The sequence below is a fragment of the Hyla sarda genome, chromosome 5, assembly GCF_029499605.1.
Source record: "Hyla sarda isolate aHylSar1 chromosome 5, aHylSar1.hap1, whole genome shotgun sequence".
Classification (NCBI taxonomy): domain Eukaryota; kingdom Metazoa; phylum Chordata; class Amphibia; order Anura; family Hylidae; genus Hyla; species Hyla sarda.
In genome coordinates, this window is record NC_079193.1 from 227,151,020 (window position 1) to 227,167,453 (window position 16,434).

Below are 16,434 nucleotides of genomic sequence, written 5' to 3' on the forward strand. Positions count from 1 at the left end.
CGGCCCAATGAAGGAGCGCTGGAAGGTAAGTTTAAGTTTATAATTTTAATGGTGGCAGCCAGGGCATATAGGATTAATAAAAAAAATTGGCAGGAGTCAAAAAATGCCCCACAAAAAAGGTTATACTCTATACATGGTGTTGTTTTGGAGCCAAAAAAGCTGCTGACAGATGTTAGCTGGGAGTCAATAGGGAAATATAAAATGCCTGCATGGTGTTTTTAACCCTTCTGTGTGTTTTTCAAAATTGCTGCATGATCGGGCTATGTTATTTTTTTTGCAGAGGAAAAGTTGACAAATTGCCCATAGCAATTGATTGATTCTTTTTTTTTATAAAAGTCTCTAAAATCTAAAAAAGTAGAAGCTATAAAGAGAGTGAACCTAAACATCAATAATGTTAAAGAAAACTGCAATGTACATGAAGCATATAAGCCGATGCAGACACACTCTATACAAACTTGACATTTTCGATGTTAGACTACTTGACTTTTTGCACAAGAAGCCGCAAAAAAAAACTAAACAAATATTAAATCAATCTATTCCGTAGATAGCTGGGTGACCCCAGTTGTTAACTCAGCATAGTACAATAAATATGTATATAACTGATGTTGCTGTCTATAATGACTGGTACTTCAGCATGTAAATAGGTGTAATCTCTTTTTCATGGCTTCTTTAAATTTTTAAATCAGTCCAAAAGTGGCTTCTTATTTTTTTTGAACAATACTCACTCATAAGGTGGCCTTATTCTTCAAACCTCTCTTATAAACTTTTATGTATTTCTGTTTCTATGAAGGTCATAGGCAAAGTGCCAACCATTTCCATTAACAAGACAGATGGCTGCCATGTTTACCTGAGTGAAAGCTCAATAGATTGTGAGATCGTAAGTGCCAAATCATCAGAGATGAATATCCTCGTCCCACACAATGGGGATTATGTAAGTCTAAAAGCTTTATGCCTTTTAAAATGGGTAATTTTTCTATGTACTACTTGTTTGCTTTAAGTAATGATCTATAACTAATTTAAAAACAGAAAATACTACATTCACTACAATATATTGTTTTACGATGGGTTATAGATGGCCTAAACAGGTATCTTGACCCTACTTCTATATAAAGTGTAACAGCAATCCCATTCCAGTGGCCGATTATCTGTAAATCTCTACTTTGGAGCCCCAGACTTACTAGACTACAGCGATCAGGATACAGATTTGCCTGAAATCCCATAGACTTGTATGGGACTGCAGGCAAATCTATATCTTGATTGCTGTAGTTTGGGGCAAGTTTTGAGCCATGGAGTTGGGGAAGATTTAAACAGATATTCTGCTGATATATTTGCTGTTACGATTTACATACAACATATATTACTTTACTAGTAAATTAAATATTAGATTCCGAAAACTTTTATCCTCCAAAAAAAAGTCACATGAAATTAGCTCTACAGATATAGTGGCCAATCCACTGTGTTAGGAAAGCGTTAGATTCAGGGTACACCTTACTCAAAATTTCTTTTGCACCCTCATCTGCTGCAGAGAAGTGATCAGAAATATCCTGCCCTGGTGGGGTTTATGGAGATGCCTGAACACAGAACATTGGGGCAAATTTTTGGGTCCCGCCTTTTAAATTACTTTCACCAACCCTTATGTTTACCAACTACAGAAGTACATAAATAAGGTTATAACACCTAACAAGTGACTGTAACTTGCCCCACTATAGCTGATGAATGCAACTCTGGACATCTCTACAGAAAATGCCAACACATTTGCATTAATGGACAATTTATGTACTATTGCGATTTAGAATTAGGCACAATTATATGCTAAGTTCATAGGAAATATGCAACGCAACCAAAACTTTTGGATAAAGCAAATAAGAAAACATAGCTAAATGACGCTAACTGCACATCTGTTAGCCGGCCCATATCAGAATCACAGCTGGGTGCGTTATGAAGGGGATGTAGTACTAAAGCTCCAGCTTTCCCTATTTCAACCAGCAACATGCTTGCATTTACTCTCTTTATGGTGATGTTCATTCAGGGGCAATATTAGTGCTGTGTTTCAACATTTCCCCTATTAAATGTATTTTAAAAAGTAGCATATGCAACAGTCAAGGAGCTTACTGAAGGTTTCTAATGTCTACCATTTCTTAATATAAAATATGCTAAGTAGCTTGCCTCCAAAGGTAAATTAGCTGTTTTTTTAGTGCCACCTATTGGCAATGCTGCCCATGGTCCAGGCCACGTAAAATTAGTGGCAGGTCCCCTTTAAAGAGCCCCCGATTTTCAGCCAAACCAAAATCTTAACGTAAAGAAGTACCAATCTGAGAGTGTAATGTGTCACCTTGGAGAGACCACCAAGCTAGCGTAAAGGAGACATACAATGTTTTTTGGGAGAAAAGTATGCAAAGTAGCTCCAAAAAATACAGATTTATAATGTGAATAAAGCGATGTGCATAGGAAGCTCATAATGAAGGTGAGCACATGTCCTCCCACCTCTGTTCTGAAATCATACACAGGGATATATTTCATTCATTGCGACAGGTTCTGTACAAGGAGTTGATGCTATTCAGGTAAGGGAATTTCATTGTTAGTGCCAGCTCTGGGCATGGCATCTCATAGTGTATGCCTGTGGTGACCGTACTGTGTGTTCACCCAGTGTGATTTGTAGCTGAGCACTGGAACAACTTCCTGGTAGATGTAATGGGCAGAGGGCCATAATCCAGGCTTGTCTGACTTGTAAAGCCCTAATCAGTCATACACTTTCACTCACATTCTCTATCCTTTTCTGCATTGTATCTCTGGGTTTATATAATCTCCTTTGTTGGTTTTGTCTCTGCAGAAAGAATTTCCTGTTCCTGAACAGTTCAAGACATCATGGGATGGCTCCAAGCTGGTCACTGAACCCGCAGAAATGATGGGCTAATCTAATACTGCAATTGTGTCCATGCTTCAGCCTCACCAGACAGAGACCGCTGACTGCGCTTGTGACACGTTACACGTACCCATGGAGTATGTGGGACAAAAATGGCCTAAAAGTATTCTAGTGGGCATTTATTTTGGCATTGTATTCTCAAACACACAATTGTAACAATATAATACTAATATTACACATTACTGTAAGTTAGTCACAGGAGTGCTCAATCCATGAGGCAAAGTGAGGAATTTCCCTCATGCAGCAGCCTTCCCTAACTGAAGGGGGCAGCACTTTGGTAGATATACAAACCATCACTGCACTGTACCCATTTTATTCCAGAGGAGGATCTCACAGGAATCGTGACAGCCCCATCTTCATAGCTGAATTCCCCAATAATAACCTACATATCATTAAAGTGATTTAAAGGGGTTATCCAGGAAAAAAACTTTTATTTATATATATATATATATATATATATATATATATATATATATATATATATATAGATCAACTGGCTCCAGAAAGTTAAACAGATTTGTAAATTACTTCTATTAAAAAATCTTAATCCTTTCAGTACTTATGAGCTTCTGAAGTTAAGGTTGTTCTTTTCTGTCTAAGTGCTCTCTGATGACACGTGTCTCGGGAACCGCCCAGTTTAGAAGCAAATACCCATAGCAAACCTCTTCTACGAGGCGCGTGTCATCAGAGAGCACTTAGACAGAAAAGAACAACCTTAACATCAGAAGCTCATAAGTGCTGAAAGGATTAAGATTTTTTAATAGAAGTAATTTACAAATCTGTTTAACTTTCTGGAGCCAGTTGATATATATATTTATATAAAAAAAAGGTTTTTTCCTGGATAACCCCTTTAATATTTACATTTAAATAAACATTCTATTTAAGTTATATCATCAACTTTAGACAATAGTATATATTTAGGATCCTAATTGATTTACTGATCACCTACACTCACTAATGGCCCTACTGATCACTTGGGCTGAACCTGTGAAATGGTAACATCGGAGTTTATTCTACTGATTTTGACAAATTCTATTTTAGTCTCTTTTTTTAAGACTTAGGCTGGGTTCACACTACGTTTTCTCCCATACGGGAGCGCATACGGCAGGGGGGAGCTAAAAGCTCGCGCTCCCGTATGTCACCGTATGCGCTCCCGTATGTCATTCATTTCAATGAGCCGACCGGAGTGAAACGTTCGGTCCGGTCGGCTCATTTTTGCGCCGTATGCGCTTTTACAACCGGACCTAAAACCGTGGTTGACCACAGTTTTAGGTCCGGTTGTAAAAGCGCATACAGCGCAAAAATGAGCCGACCGGACCGAACGTTTCACTCCGGTCGGCTCATTGAAATGAATGACATACGGGAGCGCATACGGTGACATACGGGAGCGCGAGCTTTTAGCTCCCCCCTGCCGTATGCGCTCCCGTATGGGAGAAAACGTAGTGTGAACCCAGCCTTACTTGATATTTATTTAGACAAGGGTCATTGTTCGCAGGTATTTGTTATGTATTTATTTTAAATTGTTTGCAGGATGAATTCTTTACAATGCTTTTAAATGCCCACAGAATAAGAAAGGTTATTCTTGCACATTTATTGCCTTCTGGGTTCTACATAGTAACATAACTTTTTTACTTGCTGACATAAAATGACCTAAGTACTTTGTACTGTAGGGGATTTGAAAGGATCAGCCCAATACATGTTCGATACCCAATCATGAGCAGTGTTTTAATAGTGAACTATAACATGTTTCTTCTGATATCAAAATCCTAATTTTTTTTGTATCATAGTGGAATAAGATTGTAGCACTGAGGTATATTTTACTTGTTTTTAAAAATTCCATTTCAATCTCTCTTTTTTATCATATAGTATATGGTTTTGTGGCCTCATCTTTTGGAACAGAGTAGGGATCTCATTTTACATAATTTACTAGAGGTGAAAGCAAAGCTGCCTATAGACCTTAGACTCCTGGAAGCAACTGATCACCTATGTTTTATGGCCTCTCTTGTGTCCTCCCAATAGAAGTACTTTAAAACAGTTCCCAACTCTAGTATAGGAATAAACAAGCATGGTCAGCCAAGTCACCAGGGGAGTTGAGGATAACAGCTCTTAGAATCTTTTCACACGGAAGAATTCTGCCTCAAATTAAAGCCCATAGACTTCTATGGGATTCCGCACTCCCATTCACACTTCTGAAATCTCGCTTGCGGAATTCCGCAAGCGGGATTTCAGAAGTGTGAATGGGAGTGCGGAATCCTATAGAAGTTTATGGGCTTTAATTTGAGGTGGAATTCCGCAAGCGGAGATTCCACAGTGTGAATAGACCCTTAAGGCTAGGTTCAGACCTAGGAATCTCCAGGCAGAACATTTCCGCCCGGAGATTCCTAGTGCAACCAGACTGATTCAGTCGGCGCTAGGACCGCGTGGACACTGCAGTCTCCAATAGACTGCAATGGGTTCCGCGAGTATTTCCGCCTGAAGAAAGAGCAACGCCATTTCCAAGCGGATTTTCCATTCACAAATTCCGAAGTGTGAATTTGTGAACGGAAACCCATTCACTACACTATACATTTTAGCAAGCGGAATTTCCGCCTGCAATTTCAAACCGGAATTGCAGGCGGAAATTCCGTAGCCTTACCCTATCTGGTAAGCTGCAGGGGCAGCACATTTCTCCTTTAGTGGGCACTAGATGTAAAATTTGGTATTACGTGATGCTTATCTAAATGTAGGTCCTAAAAGAGCACATGAACAGCAGTTATTTCTATGGTAAAAACACTTTAGATACGTAGCAAACTTGCACATTTCTTCATACTACTGCTGACTAGACAAAGATTCTCTCCAACTCGTAGTTTTACCAATGTAAATAATTTAGTTTTCTCTAATAGTTTTTTATACATTGTGACAAATATCATTCTCCATGTGTATAAATGAATAACTGGTGACCATTCATGTCTTGATTGATTCAAGGCGTCTCCCTCTGTCAGAAATTATTGTTTTAATACAATATACTTAAGGAAGCACTCCATATTTTTTGCCCATATCATGCACCCTCACCATCACTTATCCTTCAGCATGAATTGTTTTACTCCAACACATCTGCATCCATGCGGTTCACTACTGTAACTGGGTCATGTGATGTCAGTCTGACCCACAGAAAATCACAGTGCTTAATGTTTTGGATTAAGTGGTCTGTCCTTGGCCAGCTAACTTTCTATAAACTACAGGACGACATATCAGATCGCTCCTGCTAACTCCCAGCATTAGATCACCAGTTGCAACTATAAAATCCACCCCCCTCTCTCTGCAAAGCTAGAGGAATAATGGTAAATGTAGGCAGCATTAGAAAATCATTTCAGTGATGGAATTGCAATCAGCATGGCAACAGACCCATGCCTGCCACATCAGCTAAAACAGGTAAGCACAAGGCATACACACGCAGCTCTACATTAATCTCTAATAATAGCCTAGTGCTTTTTATAAAATTATCGTTACCATTGTAACTTGACATAGTTTTATAAATGTCACTCATTTTTACCCATATATCTTTTTCTATGTACACTTTTTCTTCTTCTTTATGTATCTAAACTTAATTACAAAGAACAGAAAATGAAAAAGGAGTTTGGGATGAAGAAATTTCACTATGAAAACTTCTTATGTTTTATGATTACATTCCAATTTTGGCATGTACTTACAGTATTCTAAACACTTGTGTAGTTTACTTTCCTGTATGTGCCATTACTGGTAGATGATTTTAAGCATTAGCCTCAATCCTTCTTATATCCTACATCAGCTTCTTAGTATATTGTATTATTCAATAACAATGCACATATTTGTAGGAAGCTGCAGCATCCTATAATACCTTTTTTCAAGCATTGCTGTCATTTAAAACAACTATTGGCCAGACATGTCAGAATTTGAGATCGCACCCGGTCTCACTGCTGGACCCACTGCAATCGCAAGTTACAGCCGGGTGCAGTGTGCACTGTGCAGCAGCGCATGCCTCACTCCCCGGCTGTCAATTAGTTAGACCTTTTCTCTGCATAAGTCTATGCATTGAAAAGGTCAGATCTACTGGTTTGCCAGAGAATGGAGCACACTGTTATGCACTTCACCGGCTTGTAAGACCAGCATTCACAGTCTACAGTCCATAGCAGATCCACAAATCGAAGTAGTGTCCAGCACCAGGGGTATTCTGTAAAGCGTACAACTTTATTGAAATGATTAAAAGTACACGTACGTCCAAGGAAACGGGTGTATGACAATCTGACGCATTTCAGCATCAAGCCTTAACTATGATTATAGTCTTTAATAAGGCTTGCTGACGAAACATGTCAGATTGTAATACATCTGTTTGCTTGGATGTGTGTGCTCGTTTTAATAAAAATTGAAGTTTTATGGATACCTCTGGTGCTGAACTCACCTATTTGTGTTCACTGGCTTATAACTTGCGATTGAAGTGGGTTTTAGGACTGAGAACCCATGCAATCATAACTTTTTATATGTCTGGGCAACATGGAAAAAGTTTGTAAGGATTTGATCTTTACTACACTAGTTATATAACTTGTGTGTCTAACTTAAAGAGAATCTGTCGCTTTCTTTTTTTTATTTTAATTACAGAACTTTTCCTTAGCCTATTGCAAATATAAAATGAGTGCCACAGTGTTATCGGCTGGCTCCGTAGAGGCAGCACTTAGCCTGTCTCTAGGATCCTCCTTCATAGTACCGATATGAAAACAAGACAAGGTGGTCTAAGTCTTGTTTGGATGCCTTACAGGAATGTTTAGGGAAGCCCATTAGGCTGCTGGCCTGGTAGCCTAAGGCCATGTTCACACTACCGAATTCTTGCGGGCTGAATTCCGCGAGCGGAGATTCCACATGGCAGCCGCAGCCGAGGGTACTTCGGCGCTAGGGCCGCGGGGTACTGAGCCGTCACCATTGACGGCTATGCAGTGCTCGCGGAATCCGCGCAAATAGTGAACATGTTCTTTCTTTGCGCGGAACAATTTCAGCGGCGGAATTGTCCGCCGCCGAAATTCCGCAGGATGAACGGGTCTCGCGGAGACCTATTCACACTAATGTTAAGTTCACACCGCGGAATTCCGCTCGCGGAATTCCGCGAGAATTCTGTAGTGTGAACATGGCCTACATAGTAGAGATACACTTTACTATGCAGAAAACAAAGTCTCAATATAAGTGTGCTATAACTGAGTAACTTTCTTAAAAAAAACTATTGACAGTCAACTCAAAACTAAAGAGAAGAGACAGGTCTTCTTAAGGGTGCGTTCACACGCTCTCTGTTTTTGCGGGTTTTCCGCAGCGTATTTGAAAGGGGCGGGCTCTTCTTGGCTGTCCATAGCAGATTGTCCGCGGCAGAATTTACGCTGCGTAAAATCCGCCGCAGTCCCTACTGACTTCAATGGGGCTTGCGGCGGATTTTCCGCAGCGTAAATTCCGCCGCGGACAATCTGCTATGGACAGCCTTTGGCTGTCCGGGCATGCTGGGAGTTGTAGTTTTGCAACAGCTGGGGGCATCCTGCATGGGAAACACTGGTCTATGTAGGGGACAGGAGCTTCTTCAGGGTCCTATACAGTACATGCAATGTCCTAAAAAAGTAACATGGAGTCACCCTTACTTGGTGTCCAAAGGTGATGATAACCTCAGTACAGGTAAAGTGTACAGAACATGTAATACCTCTCTGTACTGAAGGGGGCGCTACCAGACATCAGTCAGTGCATACGCTTCAGTAATACAGGGGTTTTACCAGTAAATTGCCCATTCTGATTGGTCAGTTCTTCCGGCCATTGACACGTTTCGCAGATCTGGACTGTCTGTACATTGTATGTTGAGTCTGGTTTCAAGTTACAATGGTCCAGAAAAGACCATTGTATGTTGAAACTATTGTATGTTGATGCCATTGTAAGTTGAGGGATCACTGTATTGTGGCTTGCCTTACAGTGCAGTGGTGGAGATCTTTTATATTCTGTTCTTTTCCAGTTTTACTTACTTCAATGTTAAAACAATTATCTATATTTGGATTTTATTTTCATTAACAATACTAAGACACAAAAACGAATGGTGGATGTTTCCTGCATGTTCTTTGTGGATACATCCTAATAATAGGTCCTCGTACTGAGCCTGCACACAAGGCAGTTCATATGGTTTGAACGCAAAGACGTGATTTCATCCATGCAAAATCCTGCACCTATGAAATATGCAACCTTCTCTATTAAAGCATCGTCACAACATTTACTGGCTATAAAAGGGCTTTTGATGGTGGTAACAAATTACCCCAATCTTAACCAGCCTTTAAAAGGGCTATATGAAAAAGGTTATAGGTCACTAAGACAGTGACATGCTAATTGTATACACCTCTCATAAGTATGCAAATTTTTACTAGCCCTGGTGTTTTGATGGTGGGCACATTAACAACTACATGATAAGTATTATTACACATTTTGTCATATGTTTGGCCTATTTTCCAGTGAGTTCCAGTGAGTATGTTGCGAACACGTAATACTATCCCATCTATAGGAAATGTATCAGATTTCATAGTACATAAGGTTGGATGGATGACATCCTATAGAGCAGTGGTCTTCAACCTGCAGACATTCAGATGTTTCAAAACTACAACTCCCAGCATGCCCGGACAGCCGATGGCTGTCCGGGCATGCTGGGAGTTGTAGTTTTGCAACATCTGGAGGTCCGCAGGTTGAAGACCATTGCTATAGATTATTGAAATATATAGTACATGTAATGGCCATATCAGACAGTTACCATGTGACCCTTGGATCTGGCAGAAACAAAACTTGCATGCGTGGTTAACGGTAGTAACACTTAGGTTGGTTTTACGCAAGTTGAACAATTCTTACAGAAAAAATAAATAAAATCCTGCTGTTTGTTATGATTGGATCTACTGTATATCACTACATACTTGCTATAGAGATGATCAGATAAAAAAATGTAAGCGGGTATCATACATTTTCTGCTCTGATCCTGTGTACATGCAGGGTTTGTTGACTATAGACATAAAATAGCTGTAGGGCAAATGATAGTGATCCCTCACCATCCCCTGTCTGGCACCACCTATATAAGGTTTCTCCACTCATCTCCTAGTGCCTGAGCAATATTGTATCTTGTCTACTAGTGAAGGTGTCTGCTTTGATCTGCCGTGTTCCTGACCCAAGCCGGTTACCTGACTCATTCTCTGCATAATCCTGCTTTACCTTTCTGATTATCCCGTGCATGACCTGGACTATTGACCACACCTCTAGATTGTGAGCAAGCTAAGACCATCTGGCTGCTTCTGAGCTACTCAGCTTTGCTATTAACACCTTCATGACCCAGCAAATTTTGATTTCTGACTTATGTTTTTTATTGCTTATATTCTAAGACCCATAACTTTTTTTTTATTTTACACTGACAATGTTGTTTTAGGGCTTATTTTTTGTGGGACACTTTGTACTATAAAGTGACCTTACTCTTAAAGTGTAAAGTTTTGGTATATCCCATTTGAACCTATTAGAATGAAATTAGTTTAAGGCTCCTTTCACACTGTCATTAGTGCCCGACAGTGTGATGGTCATTAGAAGATAGCAGGAGAAAAATTTGTACTTGCAATGTCTTTTTCTCCCGCTATCTTCCTGCTACCTTCCCGCAATAATGGATGTCAGAGAATACCATTCAAGTCCTTTGTGCCTGTTATGCTTCCTGTTGGGCTCTGTCACACTAAAGGCCGTTAAAGGCAGGAAAAAAAAACAAAAAGAGAACCTTAACGGCCGTTTGTGGTAGAGCCCAGCCAAGCAGCAGTGTGAAAATAGCCTAACAATCTAAAGATAATACCAAGCACATCTTCACATGGTCTTTGTCATCATAAAGTAATGATCCACCCCTTATAAAAGGGTCTTTAACAGTTCTGGTGAGTTCTGGTGAGTACAGAATTGTACAAATAGTTGGACAATCTTATTTTTTCTGCTGTGAAACATAGGATAGAAAAGTGAATTGAAACTACAGTGAGTAAAGGATGTTCTGTGTCTTTGTTGGTATAGATTGTAGATGGTCAAATACGTGTAAAGTTGGGTTCTTATTGTCTCCTGTGTGTTTTAGCTGAGCTTCCCAAAGTCAAACAATATTATAAAAACTATAAGTATACAAACTCATCATTCTATGAAAGTACAATCCAGATGATATTTGCATCAATAAAGAAATATCGTCCTTATTCACAGACTCGTATTTTATACAATATGCTATGTATTCTCTTATGTACGATTAGTAAAGCTGTGTTTACATATGTTTGCCTTTTTTTTCTTGTATAAAAGATGAACATTTACTTAACATTTACTTCTAAAGTTGCAAACATTTGTTCATGAATGTGTATTTTCTAACCAGCATTCCAGTTACAAGAACAGCCATCATATTGGGGACACAAACCTTGACACCTATGACCACCATTAGTCATAGTGGTGGTCCCAGAAGGATTATTAAGTGATTGCATGAAGTGCAGCTTATAGACGCTAATGCAACAGTGCCCCAGCTGTGAGGTCTATGGCAAATCACACTCAACATGTATGAAATACAGTAGCTCCAGTATGTTTCTTATGAAAAATATGTTATTATCCCTTAGCCTGAAGTGGTTAATAAACTAAAACAATAGTTGTGTGCTTCAGAATAAGTTTACAATCTCACTTTTCGATATACATTTGTGAATACTGAGAGAGGGAGGGTCTATTCACATGGCAGAATTTCCGCATATCCACACCAATTCCTCCTCCACATTAATTTGGGTGCTTTCTGGTCTGTGCGGATTTTGTGTGGAATCCATGCGGAATCGGACCCTTAGGGTCTATTCACACAGCAGAATTTCCGCATTCGGAATTCCGCACAGATTCTGCATGTGGATTCTGCCTCAAATTAAAGTCTAATAGACTTCTATGGGATTCCGTGTTCCCATTCACACTAATGAATTTCTGCATGCGGATTCCGCACAAGCCAGAAAACACCCAAATTAATGCAGAAGCAGAACTGGTGCAGATGTAACGAAATGTGACTAAGGCAGGGTTCACATGGGCAGAAAATGTGCGGAGTATCTGCATGAAAAACAGTTCATTTGACATTTTACTAACCAGCGGGTGCTAGGACTGCTCGGAAATGCGCTGTCTCATTGACGGCAATACATTTCCTTGCGGACTAATAGACTTGCCTATTCTTTCTGCAGACAGCGGAATCAGCGGCAGAAACATTCTGCCATGTAAACAGTGCAGCAGAATCCCATTGAAGTCCCATAGAATGTCCGTGTGGAATGTTCATGCGGAATTCTGCACGGACAATCTGCCATGTGAACATAGAATAACTTGCATTTAATCAAGATGCTTTTGAGAAGCCTGTATATGTAGATCAGGGTTTTCCAGCCAGTGTGCCTCCAGCTGTTGCAAAACTACAACTACCAACATGTTGGAAGTTGTAGTTTTGAAACAGCTGGAGGCACTCTGGGAAACACTGATGTAGATTGTCCTGAATGTGAAGAAGGCTAAGCCATCATTCCATCACAGTGCAGCATAAACACAGGGATTTAAACAAAGGTCATGCTTGATTTATATACAAGCACCTTTGGCCTTATTAGTGTCATAACGCAGTAATGTACTCACGTGACTTGTAAATGCCTGTTCACAAATTTATTTGTTAATAAAAAGGGTTGCTTTAACAATCTGATGAAGTAAAAAGATGAGTTTTATCCGGTTTTTATCAGTTTTCTATTTTGTGTTATGGGGTTTGTTTACATGACACTTTATCCATATTATTCAGGTATTCACATTGGTGTACTTTGCTCTCTTTTTACAGGATCCATAAGGCTAAGTTTCCACTTGTATTAATTTGTGCATTTTTCCCCAAAAAAATGTCAAAATGGCCCCCATGGCGTTTTTTCATGGAAAAAAACGCTGCGTCCAGATGTTAGCTGAAAATCAATGAAATATCGCAACATTCTTTTTCCAATTTGAGTTTTTCAGTTTGTCATTTTTTTGTATCCATTTGGCGTTTTTTCACTCTTTTTTGGCGTTTTTCAGCTTCTTGGTGGTTTTGCATAGTCGCAGCATGTAGAGCCTATGGCGTTTTTTCCCCTGAAATCGTGGTGTTTTTCTCCTATAGAAGTAAAAAAAAAAATGCCAAAAAAAACACATGTGGGTTTTAACTTTGGCACTTTTGCAGGCGGTTTTTATTCTTTGCTTGGACTTTAGCGATCCAAAAATGTCATGGAGATACTTTTTTTCTTAATAAAATTTCGTAGGGTACCATTAAAAACGAATAATAAAAAAGATACAGTAGTGATGGAAAAAATTGTATTTAACGAAATGTATCTTTTTTATAACAACATTTTTATTTATTTTTAAACAGGGATCAATTTATGTGGGCGGGCAGGGAACTAAAAATGTAGCCGACAATAATAAAAATTTAGAAAGGGGCCATTTAAATGTAAAAATAATATATTTGTTATAATTAATTTTATTAAACTTTTTATTAGTAATGTACTTTAATAATGTGTTGAATAAAGTGTGTGTTTTTAACTTTTTTCTTTTTTTTTTAATTTTTTTTAGGTAGTACTACTACTCCCAGCATGGAACAGACTGTACCATGATGGGAGTAGTAGTACCTGTACTAATTGACAGATCGCCCCGGGTGTCACTTCTGACACCCGTTGCGATCCTCCTGTATAATGTATAGATGAGGGCGGGCAGCCGGCCACTCTTCTATGGTCCCCTGCACTACTGTATACAGTATATACACCTATTTATATTTTCTGCAGAGAGCTGTGATTGGCCGGATGGTTCCAGCCAATCACAACTCTCTGCGGGAAATAAGAATAGGTGTATATATACGTCAATGCAGGGGACCATAGAAGGGCGGCTGGCCGCATCTATACATTATACAGGAGAATCACAGCTGATGTCAGGAGTGACACCCACTGTGATCTTTCCTAAACTGCAGGTACTACTGCTCCCAACATGGAGCACACTCTGCTCCATGCTGGGAGCTGTAATACCTGCATGACAGATCGCAACAGGTGTCAGAAGTGACACTTGCAATCTGTCTATTAATGCAGGTACTACAGCTCCCAGTATGGAGCAGAGTGTGCTCCATGTTGGGAGCAGAAGTACCTGCAGTTAAGGAAAGATCACAGCGGGTGTCACTCCTGACACCCGCTGTGATCGTCCTTCATCCCTGAGATGCAGAGCGGCTTTCTCCTGCCCTCACATCTCTGCACTATACTCCGGCCGGCCAGTGATCTGAATATAAATTCACATCACTCATTCATATTTCCCGCTGGGCAGAAATCACTACTCTGGGCAGAAAATATGAATGAGTGATGTGAATTCTGGAGTATAGTGTAGAGATGCAAGCGCTGTATAGAGCCGCTCCGCATCTCTGCTATATTATGGAAGATCGCATCGGGTGTCAGGAGTGACACCCTGGGCGATCTGTCTATTAGTACAGGAACTACTACTCCCATCATAGAGCAGTGTGTTCCATGCTGGGAGTAGTAGTACTACCTAAATAAAAAAGAAAAAAAAGTGAAAAACACACACATTATTAACCCGTTAACGACCATGGACGTCTATGCTCGTCCATGTGACATTAACGGGGTATGACGTGGGCTCCTGACTCAAGCCCGCATCATACCAGCTGGCCCTCAGCTGATTCTTGTAGCTTGGGGCCAGTGTTAATAGCCGACATGCGGCGATCGCCGTGGCCAGCTATTAACCCTTTAGATCGCCACTGTCAAAGCTGACAGCGTCATCTAAAGGTGCCTTTATCCCATCCCTGGTGGTCCAGTGGGGTGGATTGCCCCCCTGCAGCGCAATCGCTGGGGGGCAATCCACTGTGGAGGTAGCCTGAGGGCTTACCTCTCCTCCTGTGCTGGCTCCGGCACTCAGAATGATAAAGCCTGGCAGGAATAAATGCGATCAAAAAGTCCAATAAAAAAAAAAATGGTACCGATTAAAACTTCAGATCATGGCACAAAAAAATGAGCCCTCATACCACCCCGTACATGGAAAAATAAAAAAGTTTTATAGGGGTCAGAAGAGGACAATTTTAAATGTATTAATTTTCGTGCATGTAGTTATGATTTTTTCCAAAAGTCCGACAAAATCAAACCTATATAGGGTATCAATTTGATCGTATGGACCTACAGAATAAAGATAAGGTGTCATTTTCACCAAAAAATGTACTGTGTAGAAACGAAAGCCCCCAAAATTTACAAAATTTTGTTTTTTTCTTCAATTTTGTCACACAATGATTTTTTTTCCCCGTCCCCGTTTTGCCATAGATTTTTGGGTAAAATGATTGATGTCATTACAAAGTAGAATTGGTGGCGCAAAAAATAAGCCATCATATGGATTTTTAGGTGCAAATTTGAAAGGCTTATGATTTTTAAAAGGTAAGAAGGAAAAAACGAAAGTGCAAAAAACAGAAAAATGCTTGAACCTTAAAGGAGTACTCCCGTGGAAAACTTTTTTTTTAAATCAACTGGTGCCAGAAAGTTAAACAGATTCGTAAATCACTTCTATTAAAAAAATCTTAATCCTTACAGTACTTTTTAGAGACTGTATACTAAAGAGAAATCCAAAAAAGAAATGCATTTCCTCTGATGTCACGAGCACAGTGCTCTCTGCTGACCTCTGCTGTCCATTCTAGGCACTGTTCATAGCATCATATGTTTGCTATGGGGATTTTCTCCTCCTCTGGACAGTTCCTAAATTGGACAGCAGAGGTCAGCAGAGAGCACTGTGGTCATGACATCAGAGGAAATCCATTTTTTTTTTTATTTCTCTTTAGTATACAGCCCCTAAAAAGTACTGGAAGGATTAAGATTTTTTAATAGAAGTGACTTACAAATCTGTTTAACTTTCTGGCACCAGTTGATTTAAAAAAAAAAAAAAAGTTTTACACAGAAGTATCCCTTTAAGGGCTTAAACACATCATTAAAAGACATTCCTTAAAATATTTTTAACAAAATTAATTTTAAAAGATATATGATTTTTACATTTAAATGGCCCCTTTCTACATTTTTATTATTGTCGGCTACATTTAGTCCCCTGCCAGCACACAGATTGATCCCTGTTTAAAAATGTATTAAAATTTCGTTATAATAAATATACATTTTGTTTTTCTATATCCCTACTGCATCCTTTTTTTTATTTTTTTTTTTTGGTACCCTACTAATTTTGAAAAAACGTCAAAGGGGCCAAAAATGCAATTTCCACTCAAAGGCAAAAAACGCCATAAAAAAATTAAAGAAAAAAATTAAAGAAAAAAATGGCAAAAACATGAAAGTGCCGTGGCATTTTTTCTGCCATTTTTTTGGGCCATAAAAAAAAAAAGTCCAAACTTAGCCTCAGGGATGAGCTAATGAGCTCTTTGGCTTCTAATGTGTCCCTCTGGATTCTGTCTTTTTATGACAGCACATGAATGAATGAATGTGCACACTCTTCATAAATAACTACATAGCTTAGCTATAAGT

General features: G+C 39.4%; 1 protein-coding gene and 1 long non-coding RNA gene across 2 annotated transcripts in view; one reads left to right on the plus strand and one right to left on the minus strand.

Annotated features, from left to right (window-relative positions):
- The window catches only part of CAP2 (cyclase associated actin cytoskeleton regulatory protein 2), a 148,742-nt gene extending 145,371 nt beyond the window's left edge, over positions 1 to 3,371 (plus strand). Inside the window, exons 12-13 of the mRNA XM_056521238.1 lie at positions 791 to 931; positions 2,831 to 3,371. Coding sequence (XP_056377213.1) covers positions 791 to 931; positions 2,831 to 2,914 — 225 coding nt within the window. The 3' untranslated portion in view covers positions 2,915 to 3,371. The remainder of the gene's footprint in view (positions 1 to 790; positions 932 to 2,830) is intronic.
- LOC130273840 (uncharacterized) overlaps positions 1 to 16,434 on the minus strand; it is a 34,156-nt gene that overhangs the window by 8,022 nt on the left and 9,700 nt on the right. The window lies entirely within an intron of this gene.